Source organism: Perca fluviatilis, chromosome 1, assembly GCF_010015445.1.
Source record: "Perca fluviatilis chromosome 1, GENO_Pfluv_1.0, whole genome shotgun sequence".
In the NCBI taxonomy this organism is placed as follows: domain Eukaryota; kingdom Metazoa; phylum Chordata; class Actinopteri; order Perciformes; family Percidae; genus Perca; species Perca fluviatilis.
Window position 1 is genome coordinate 18,982,347 of NC_053112.1, and position 11,688 is coordinate 18,994,034.

General features: G+C 40.0%; 2 protein-coding genes across 2 annotated transcripts; one reads left to right on the forward strand and one right to left on the reverse strand.

The window, feature by feature from the left end:
- Positions 1-2,756: 2,756 nt before the first annotated feature.
- Positions 2,757-8,140, reverse strand: gde1 (glycerophosphodiester phosphodiesterase 1). The gene is made up of 6 exons (XM_039791131.1): positions 7,889-8,140; positions 7,179-7,354; positions 5,840-5,945; positions 5,350-5,442; positions 4,553-4,764; positions 2,757-4,393 (listed from the first exon to the last, which is right to left on the reverse strand). Exons 1-6 carry the CDS (start codon positions 8,138-8,140, stop codon positions 4,246-4,248), a joined length of 987 nt encoding a protein of 328 aa, XP_039647065.1. The 3' UTR covers positions 2,757-4,245.
- Positions 8,141-8,698: 558 nt separating this feature from the next.
- On the forward strand, positions 8,699-10,891 carry tmem186 (transmembrane protein 186). The gene is made up of 2 exons (XM_039791240.1): positions 8,699-8,831; positions 9,797-10,891. The coding sequence occupies exons 1-2, from the start codon at positions 8,829-8,831 to the stop codon at positions 10,454-10,456; spliced, it is 663 nt and encodes a 220-aa protein (XP_039647174.1). The 5' UTR covers positions 8,699-8,828; the 3' UTR covers positions 10,457-10,891.
- The last annotated feature ends 797 nt before the right edge of the window (positions 10,892-11,688 follow it).

The following is an 11,688-nucleotide window of genomic DNA, read 5'->3' on the forward strand; positions in this document are numbered from 1 at the left end:
TCCGGTCAGAGTTTTCAAGATAAAATTTTGTTGACAACTTGTGTTTTGATGACAGTTGAGATTACAAATGCTACGTCACATCACCAAGCACCACTTAAAACATTGAATGCGTCCAGTCTTTAGAGGACTCGTTATGTTCAATATTATAACGCGCATTGTTCTACTATCATTGAGAAGACTGTGATTCATTTATGTGCTATTTGACAGCCTGTAAATACAAATACAGTGCACATGGACTGGAAAAGTTGGGATTTTCTTAAACTCGATAGGGAGTAGGATATTTTTAAACATTTTATTGTTTACTATTGATTGTGATTATGAATATTTTACATTATTTCAGCTTTCACTATGGATGTTTTGGTTGATGTGATATTTTAATATATTAGTTTTTTGTTTTTTTTTGTTCAGCAGGCAGTAGGTACAATCAAAACATGAAGTATACAGAGAGATTTTTTTCAATGACTTTAGAATGGCAAACAACATTTTATTTGTCATTATATTAGGGTTAGATGTTCCAAGACCTGGGCAAATGAAACCAACAGTTTCTGTATGGCTTATTAAGTAAAAAAAATATACAGTATATTATTGGGTGTTTGTGTGTGTGTGTGTGTGTGTGTGTGTGTGTTTCGGGTAAATGTGAAGTGTGACATCAAATGTAAGACAGTTATAATTTAACCATGTAAAACGACAGTATTTTAAAGTTATTTACAATATCCTACTTTTTTTTGTGTGGCTTTTACTTTGAAGTTAGAGTCTCTTTATTTTCGCTCTCGTCGTTTCTGTTAATCTGTGGTGGGACTGCTTTACGGAGCGGGGCAACCCCCTCAGTGACGTCGCTGCACGCCCCTCGTGCGGGAGCGATCACCTTTCACCTATTAATCCGAACGCGCAGACAGATACAAGCGTTGACAGTAATGACAAAAAGTTAAATAAAACTGCCCCTTTTTGCAGTTTGTAAATTTTATAATGAATTAATAATAACCAAGAGAGCCTGATGAGAATGTACCATTTAACATATATTTCTAGGGACTGACAGCATGCATTGTGTGACACAACAACTTATACTAAAAGTATTTCTTTGTTTTCTAAGAATTATCACAGGTAACCTTTGTCTTTCAAGTGAAAATCACCTGAGTGACTCCATGATGTGAGCGGACAGTCCGTGTTTAGTAACTGAAGATCAGCCGGGGCAAGAAGCGGCTCAGACAGGTTTATCCAGGGTGATATTCAACACTACATCTCCCACTCACCCCCCCATTCATCTGTACTATGTGGGTCAATCACCTGAGACTCCAGGCCACAAGGCTAATCATCAACAGCCCACACTATGTAAGCTTAGCACTTGACACTCTGACAATTAAGATGAACAAAACTGAATTAACAGCGCGAACCAGAAGGGTCACAGAAGTGTCTGGATTTCTGACATGTTATGAATACTCCTAACAGAATTAGTTTTAGTGGTGATCTACTGAATAATTTCAGCAGGCCCACCGTCAGAAATTATAGACAGGGGGACACAATTTTCCAAATTGGGCACCTCCTCCACGCTATCTAGCACCATAGACCTTTGCATGGACTGCCCCTGGGCCTTGGTCATCTGTACACTTTGAACCCCCTGACAACAGGCCTGAATTTCAGTCCTGCATAACTGCAGAATGTCAGATTAAACAACTGGTCTTTAGGGACCAATTTGGTGACCCCACCCCAAGCATTATATTTTTTGGCATTTTAGGCCTTTATTTTGACAGGACAGCTGAAGACAGAAAGGGGAGAGAGAGGGGGAACGACATGCAGCAAAGGGCCGCAGGTTGGCCACAGTAAGGGCCGGAGCAGTCGGAGGAAATAACTGGCTCTTTCACCTTGCCCCTCAATTCCCATAGACAAATACCCCTCCTACCAAGCTCCACCCCCACCCCACTCTCCCTTCCTTCTGGTGAGCGTCACCTAATCCAAAATACTCAAAACTTCATACCCACTCCCTCTCATATCTGTAGCACAGTACCATGACTCACAACATTTCATACTATAATCCCAAAAACACTCATCATACACACACTTACACACACGGACACGCCTATTCATGCACACACACACACACACTTCCCCCACCCCCAATGTAAACTGTCCCCTGTAGCGTTTACAGGGTTTCTGCAGGTATCAGCAAATCTCATTTCATGCTTTTTCATGCCCTTTTTCATGCCACTTTAAACTAATTTCATGCCCATGTCCAACTGCAGATACTTTCACACACAAATTGTAAGCATTTGACAATGCCAATTTTTTATATTTGAAAATCCAAATTTAACTGTCAGATGGCTCACAAGACGGTTTACAGTCATTAAACGCAACACAAGGTGCTTCACAAAATAAGAACACAACAGAAATACAAATATTTAAAACACTGTTCACTGAGCAGCTCGCATCTCTGCCCTGCGGATCTCAAAACATGCACCGATAATTAAAAGTAATGAACCTATACTGCTTACGGCAGTAGGCAAATTCGCCAAAATCATGTCAACCAGTCCCAAAACTTGCATTTTTCCGTCATTTGATATTTCCTCCGTTCTTTCGCCACAGCGTACACTCACTCACACCATAGACAGTAGACTCACACTCACCGCATGTTGCATTACTAGCATCCGGTGTTGCAACTTCGTGCACCAGCAGTAAAAAACAGCCAGCCAATTAAAAGGTCAACCATTACGCTATACTTCCGATCAAAATTAGATTTAGATGTTTATATATAACAAAATAAATCGTGAAAAACAATGTTTTTATTCCATCAAGTTTACATAATTTTTAATGCCTTTGAACATCAAAGTTCATGCTTTTTCATGCCAGTTCATGCCTGAATTTTCACAAAATCTATTTAATTACTTTTCATGCTTTTTAATGACCCGCGGAAACCCTGGTTTAGTCAAATACTGTCTTTATATGTTTTATATTCTTTGTGTTCACAATCTCTGTTTATGTATGTCAAATAGTCTTTGTATACTGTATGTTACATGTTTTGTTTTTCTTACACTCTTCTGGGTTATGTTAGGTCAGAGTCGAACCCGCGGTCGCTGTGTTGAGGAGTAAACCTCTAGTTATAGGCGCTAAGTACTACCAACTGAGCGACCCGGGCACCCAACCCACAGCATTTTATACACACAGTATGTCCGCTCTACCGCCTACTCTGCATCACCACAAAGCATTCAATTATTTAAAATAAAATATTCATGATTTGATTCTTTCCGCTTTTAAGACTAACTGAAATAAGCCTTTTACTTTTTTCCTTTGTTTCTTAAATTGTTAAGTATGCTTAGATTAAATCAAACAAAATGCAGATGAGGTTAATATTCGAGTCAAAGAGTTTATAAATTGAATTAATCTAGCAGTCTTATCTATATATTTCAGAGCACTGTTGAGTCTGAAAACCTTTCTGAAGGTGAATTTACCTTTGGTCAAACACAGATACCAGTAATTAACAACAATGGCTGCATTTCATTTAGGTTTTCCAGTCCAGTTCATCTGATATTTCAGATGCTGGCTCACTGGCTTCCACACCTAAATGCAACAGAGACATTGTTAGTGTTATTAGTTTATTTCATGTTATTAGATCCTTTGGTGGACTGTACTTCGAGCAGCCATAGCTCCTTTTCAGAACCCAAAGAACAATAAATTAGCACCTGATGCACTATCTGTATCCATCTATTCTACATTTCAGTTCCATATGCACCTATGTCAAATATATAAAATGTTTATTCATATTAGTTCTAAATATGTATTCGTTTTTTTTTACGAGTGACCAAAATAATTTCTAGGTGGTTTATGCCAGACCTAATCACCTTTACTGAGTAAAAAGCAGACCGTATGATACAATATACATATATTGTAGGTCTTGTAAGACAGTAAGACAGACAGAATTAAAAAGAAAACAAACATAATTGCAGTCCTGAGTTGGTGAATACAGTACATTTGATTAAGGTCTATTATAGACACTTATTGCCAAAATGTCTATAAATGGCGTGTCATGCCTCTTGTTATTAAGTATAGCAACCAGTCTGGTCAGTTTGATTGCCTCAAATAATCCTACACACATTCGCAATAATGCATAGTGCATAGGAATAGGAGTGGCATGTGTTCTCTTACCTGAGGCCAAATTATGGGTGACAAGTAGACAGTGAAAAGGCCTTTCATATGGATTTGATCTTTTTAATGACTATATGTGGGAACACATCCTGTGCTGGGTTCATGTGTGTCTCAGTAATGGGGTTCACAGTCTTCCACAAGGCTGTCTGTGATGTAGTTGACTTGCAGCAGCTCCTGGTAGTACTCTTTCTCCACTTTTGTGTTGACTGTCCAGGCTACCACTTCCACCCCCCTCTGGGCCCAGTACTGCACATAGTCCCTGCAGACAGCACACGCAAACACAGTTATTCAGTTACTCTTATTTAAATAATTAGTAATGTTCTTCCTGAGCGGTTCAAAACAAGGAATTTCAGTTTGTTAAGCAAACTTTAGTCTCAGTCTTATGATGAAAGAATATGACTGTATGGTCTCAACTCACACTGAGACAAAGTTCTTCTGGATGAGGAAGGCTGAGATGCCACACAGCTTCCACAGCACGTGATGGTGTGCCCAGTCAAACACCATGTCCATTAGTGTCATCCAATTGTGTTTCCATAGCGATGAGAAACGCGGGACGCCATCTCCTAACCGACTCAGGCTCCATGGCCGGTGGGTCAATGCTGTGACCACTTCTGGGTCGCTCTGTCTCATCTGGGCCAGAGTGGATCCGAGACATAGATTAAATAATGGTGAATGTTAGCAATGTGATAGAAACAACGGCAATGCAATACAAGACAGGGACATAATCCAATATTTTTGCTTATTTAATCAGTACCAGTATGTTAACTATGAGACAGTTGGGAGAGAAAAGTGACACAAAACGCCAGCCTGTTCTGTTCCAAATACTTTTTGTCCCTCTTTTTTTTAATGTGGTTATAACACGATAGACATGTTTATACCAACTGTACAAAAAATATATGTAATTTATGTTTTTTTGCTCAATCACTGAAAATATGGACATTTTGCTTATGGTCAAAGTGTTTGAGCCCTGCTATAATATCGGCAATATATGCAGGCAACATGGGAAGGATTGGACCAGAACAAACCATTTCATTTGGAGGAGTTTGCAGCAATGTGTGCAGGCTGGTTCCCCAATTAAAATGTCCACAGTCTCATTTAATAACTGTCCCCTTTTGTTCCACAGCAGTCTGACTGCCAAACACCGCAAATCTGACTTTGTTCAGGTACAGTAGACTACCAAACACTTCCAACAAACTTCAAAGAGCCGTCTCTTACCTTGTAGATAACTCTGGGCTCGAAAGAGCAGACAATGCTGCTGTTGTAGAGGACTGGGTGTTTTTTATACAATTCTTTGAGGGCTGCAGCTGCCTGGGAGGAGAGGAGAAACACACGGTTATTGTAGGACAGTCAAATGTTTAGAGTTGTGTGTGTGTGGCTTAAAATCATTGTGTGTGTTCCTGTCCAACCATTTGGTATGTGTAGATGCACTGCTGTGAAACTCAAGAATTTTACGGCCTAAGACAACAACGACAACTGCAGCTCTGCATTTCTTACTCATCGAACAATGTGCCGAGTAAGGAAAGCACACTGATGGACCAGGGGCACAGTAAAAGCTAGCTTTGGACCATCATAGTCACAATAGCATCATGTTCTCTTCATCATGCAATGCTGATTGACTAGGTACAAATCAATTAAATCAACAAGTATGACAGACAGATTGCATATCATTAACTCTTGTTTTGTTTGTTAGTTTTGTTGGTTGCACCTCATCTGGATGACCTTTGACATCAAAATAGATGGTGAGCTGCAGCTTGATACATTCCTCCACCGCCTCGTCAAGAGTTGGGATCTTCTCTCCAGCAAACCTGTCCCTGGTGATGAAGGACACAAATGTTTAAGTGTGATCTCAGGATCATGTGCATGTCATGCTTTTTTAAAACTAATTTACTGTTTATAGGGGAAACATTACACTCAACTTTGATCAGATACACCTAATCTTTCCATGCCTGGATTATGATGAAATGCATGTGATAATGTTTATGAATCTCTGTATATAAAGGCTCATAGCATCTGTCTGACACTATATTTAGATAGGACACATTTTTCATCTGTAAGGCTGGGTAATATAATAACTACAAGGGCCCCTATGTAATAATATTACAAATCATACATGTAAAACATTTGTACAGACTTCATGCTCCTGTGTCATTAAGTATTTATGTAACTTAGGGGCATTAGGTAAATTGTCTACAGCAGCCAATTGCCAACATTCATAAAGCTTATAGTTATGTGTAGTTTATTATTCTGGTATCGTTATTGTCATAATATTATATCATGCTTCGGTGCTACGCATGACTCATGGAACCTCACTTTCTTGGGGTAACAAAATATCCTCCCTCCTGTAATTTTTAAAACAAATTACAAAGATTTCTCATCCCATGTAAAATGTCCTATGATATCCATATTATCATTTGTCAGGGGATAATAGCTCTACTGAGGTCTACTGTTGTTGGACTTCTAGCCCACTTGTATTCAGGACGGCTCCCCCTTACTGTACTGTATGTCTATGTTTTTCATGTATTTTATGCTGTGCTGTAAAACTAATTGCCATTCTGAAATATTAAGTTAAAGAGACTGTTTTACATTTATTTTCTTTAGTTTGTTCTGAAGTAAGCTGCTTTTAGAAATCTGTGGGTTATTTTTCTTACATGTATTTACAGACAGCACACCTCTGATATGGCATACAGCCTCTTATTTGAGCGACATTTCAACTGTACATGCACACTCTAAAAACCTGTGTCATCCTAAATTGAAAGCATCAGCTGCAAAACAAATTCCTAAAAACAAAATGTTTAATGTCTGCCCATCTGTCTGCATGATTGTACTGTATATGCATTCCTAGCTATATCCTTCTTTCTTACTTGATATTTTAGGCCTTTATTTGATAGGACAGCTTAGACATGAGGGGGAAAGAGAGGGGGAATGACATGCAGCAAAGGACCACAGTTTGGAACTGAACCTGGGGCCGCTGCGTCAATGGGCTATGCCTATGCACAAGGGGTGCACACTCTACCAGGTGACCTACCTATGCACCCATTTCTTACTTAAGTCGATGTTTAGCAGCTGCATCCAGTCTCCCCAAATCGGACAGGGTCATCTGACTGAGTGGTCCCGAACCGTTAGTGGTCCGGTCCACAGTCTCATCGTGCATCAGTATTGGAACGCCGTCTGCTGAGAACTCCAGGTCCAACTCCACACCTGTCGCCCCATTCTTACTGGCCTAAAGCAGGACAGATGGGTTTAAAGCCAAATATTTCAGAGGGGTTCTTCTTTGGTACACATTATTTGAAACTAATTTCAGAGGCCTTAAAAATACAGTCGGACTATAGAGGCTATGTGAAACGGTCACATAAACTACTTGCCTGCTATGGATGCAACAGTTGAATGAAAAGCAGCGTGGATAATATATGCAGCTGTAATGCATCTGTAGGGCTGCTGAATTCTGATGGAACTATGTTGGTCACCAGTTGTTAAATGGGACATTATGTCCTGATGGTGGGGTAAATCCTGATATTTTCTTCCCCATTTGTAGTATCAATGTTACTGCCTGTCATCTTACAGAGATATGGCAAATTTGCAATATTTTTCAATTCAGTCAGGGATGAAGATATGACATTTCAGCATCTAGCTAGCTAGTGGTGGTGTGCTCCTTTTTTACCATTGGTAACACACGCTATGGGAGGCTGTGAGTAAGAACCATCCCAGCCTGGGATGTTAACTTTAGCCCTCATACCCCCTCCTGTCTCCTTCTCACCTCCCGAATGGCGACTATCGTGTTCTCCGGTGCGTCGTGCCCACCGCCCCGGTGAGCGACCACCGACAAGCCCTTGGCTGGGTGCAGCACCTGCCGGGCTCGGCTGGTCGGTACCTGGGGGAAACAGAACATGGCCAGAAAGAGGTAGAGAGAGGCGGTGAGGACGGTGGTCCAAACCGGGCTCCGGGTCCCCAGCAGGACGACCACGAAGACGACCGAGTACAGGGTGACTTCATCTCCCATCTGCAGCATTGTTGTCCTGGTAACGTTAACCTGTTAACGTTAGCAAAAGCGCCGCCGCCTATTAGTTTAAGGTTAGCTAACGTTAGCTACCCGTTCTAAGTTTACTTTCTTCAAACGCCTTATCTGAGATAAGGTCATGCTCCGTCTAGCTAGCTAAGTCACAACATTAGCTACTTAAACCGATCAATAAAACACTTAAAATACAAAAACCTATAACTGGTTTTACAGTTGACCAGAAACAGCAAGCTGTCTATTTTCAGTTCTTCATTTTTCTTCTTCCATGAGGTGTATTGGCGGTTGGCAAACAACGATTTGGTGCATAACCGCCACCAGCTGGTATGGAGTGTGGACTGTGGATCAGAATCAGAATATCTTACATAACATAACAAAAATAGATAACACTATGCCAATATAATGTCTTGAGTTCTTTTGTAGAATATATATTAGCTCACACTGTACTGTTTCGAATCAAAAATGTAGGTTTAGGTTCATTTTAATAAAATATCAAATGTATCTAAAGTGAGAAGTTATGACTTTCCCGCAAGGGGGCACACATGAGCAAACAAAACACGGTCGGTGAGTATATCCGGGTCAGAGTGGGTACGTCATTTCTCTTAGAGTGTGGCCTTTGGTATGTCTCTTATTTCTAAAAAGAAGATTCGTGTTTCTGTGTTTTCTATTCAGCCGGTCATCAGTCATGGTGAGTCTCTTTCCCTCTCAAACTCTTATATTGCTTTCAGTGTTTTGCAAGACATGAGAAAATAATGTGAAAGTTGAATTTTAGCCTAGAAGCTAACTGCTGCTTTGACTTTGACAGCTCAGTGTGTATCTAATTTGTCCAACTCAGGTTATACTACCACACTAGTTGTTTTTTGTTAGTTCTGTCTGCTGTGGGCATATGCTTTATTGCTCATTTCAATTTATTTGCTCATACTTTTTATTCAACTGGCTGCAAGGAGGATTTCTTCTTGGGTACTGAACCTGAATTGAAAAATTGTTACACAACAGCATCACACAATGTGCAACTGCAGCCATGATGATGCTTATTATCCATAGGGTGGCCAAAATAACAGCAACCTGTATAAATGTAATCCAATCCAATAGCCCTGCAATGTATGTACATTTTGTTACTGTATTGCATTACTTTGTATAATTAAGTGTAAAGTTTTAATTTACTTTCGCTATTAATTCATCTGCTGACATTTTTTTTTTTGCTTAATCAGCTGTTCTTTAAAAAAAGACTTTTTTTTCCTGGTTTTACAAGCTGCATTACAGTTAAGTTATGTAATTTTCTGAACTTACCAGACTGTTCTAACTCTTCTTTATTTGCCTTTACCCAATTAGTTAACATTAGTGATGATTATTTATCACAAATCTCATTGTCAACCCTACAATATCGTCGCAATATCAATATCAAGGTATTTGGTAAAAGATATTGTGATATTGGATGTTCTCCATATCGCCCATCCCTAGTCATAGAAGATTAAGAAAAACAGCAAATATTCATATTTGACCTACTGAAACCAGGGATGTAATGCATTTTGCTTAAAAATGACAACAATTAACAATTTAAGTTTTTCCAGATACATTTCAATCAACCAATTCATTAATGCACATTGTTTTGGCTCTAGTGAAGTGTCACATGTATCTGTTATTTAATTACAGATCAGGTCAGTGCTGCTGCGCAGGTTAACCTCCCACATCCTGTCCTGTACTAGAGGATCGTGTCTACTTACAGGTCGGATACCCGATGGTGTGCACACTCATTCACCAGGTCACACACCCATCCAGCAGAGCTTCCATGGACCCCTTATACCTAAAACCACAGCCCTGGTCAGGTACTCTGACTTGTCCACACAGAAGTACACCATGATTTACACCCTACCACACATTAAGCTCCTCAGAGCGTTGTCCAGGCTCAAACTGCTCCAAAGTGCAATCACCGTGGTCATCTTGCCCCCAGTGTACCTCCTCTACTTCCAAGGAGACATCCCCTTCTTTCTTGTCAGCTACACAACTGGGATAGCGCTGTTCGCTGGTGTCATGCTTTACACTGCCAGTCACTTCTTCAGGAGGGTTGTGGGGATGATGTACCTGGACCCATCCCAGACCACGCTCAAAGTGTCCCACCTCACTTTCTGGGGCAGGCGCCATGACATCTACATGCCTGTGTCAGATGTTATGACCATTGGGGATACAGGAGACTCTGTAAACGAGACCATATTGAAACTAAAGAGATACAGCTGTCCAGAGACGTTGTATTTCTCCATTAATTTTGGACGCGTGGTGGACAAACAGGGTTTTGAGAAGGTGTTTGGAACATAAATATAGTAGTTTTGTTTGTTCAAAATGTATACGTATTGGGACCGTCATTGTGAATTCTTCTAATTCTTATGTTCAAAAAACAACTTGTTATCATGAGAAGATTTTGTTCTCTGTGAAAAATAAGATTAGGCCTTACAGTGGAAGACTGTCTCTGATATAATCTGTGACTGAAATAGGTTTGCTGTTATCGGGCTGATGTGTCCACCGTGAATAACGAGCTAATTATTTGTTTCGGTGAAGCTTGGGATTGAAAAGTAGGGATGTATATTAGCCGGCCCTTTACAGGACTCTGGCCTTCAGAGTGGAACAACGTGCTAAGTGACCATTGTTGGCAGTAATAATATGTTAAGAGCACTCAGGTTACGTCTGTCTGGTAACTAGTGTTGTAATGTGTGAAGCAGAAAAAAATGGAATAAAATCAAAGTCTTCTCGGTACAAGTGAGGTTATCCTAATGTTTTCCAAGCAGAAATAGTCATGTTGCCTCTTTAAATCAATGAATGACAGAAGTACAGTGGCATTCATTTTACTAAAAGATATTTCAAGGTAAGAAATGAAGCAGAGAACATGTCATGTGTCTTCATTCATGTGTTTCTTTATTCTTCGGTTCAAGACAGAAACGGTATTTTTTTTTTAAATTGGTTTAAGAAAAACAAAAACTACTGATCTGCCTGGAGCTAAATTTTCCCCAATCATCACCACACTCTGGACTGTAGTCTGTTGGTTTGACCGCCAGATGTCACTAGACTCCATGTAATGCTCATACAATTTTATTTTGCAGCTGGGCAGAGTGTCCGTAGCATCAATACAGATGGGGCAGTGGGCTATTAGCTCATTTTATAAGCTGCACTGGTGATTATTATCCAGCCAGTAGATGTTTTGCTCCCTTTGTCTGATATATGAATATTATGTGGTGTAACAATATGTAGCTTGACCAAACTTTGCAACAACTACTTCCATCTATAACTGTTAACCCTCATCATTTCTTACCACTTTAAGTTATATCACTACATTCACACAGATGCAATAAACACACATCCTGCTCTGGCACCAACTGACATTGCATGGGAACTGCATGGTTTACTAACATGTCATATTTTGAATGGTTTGTCTTCCTGTGGCTCGCTGTTTGCATTACTATGTTCTGGTAATCTATACATCTACTCAGCCTGAAACGTCCAGCAGATAGGGATTGATCTGGATGTTATTGTGTGGTTGCAGTCACACCCTAGAT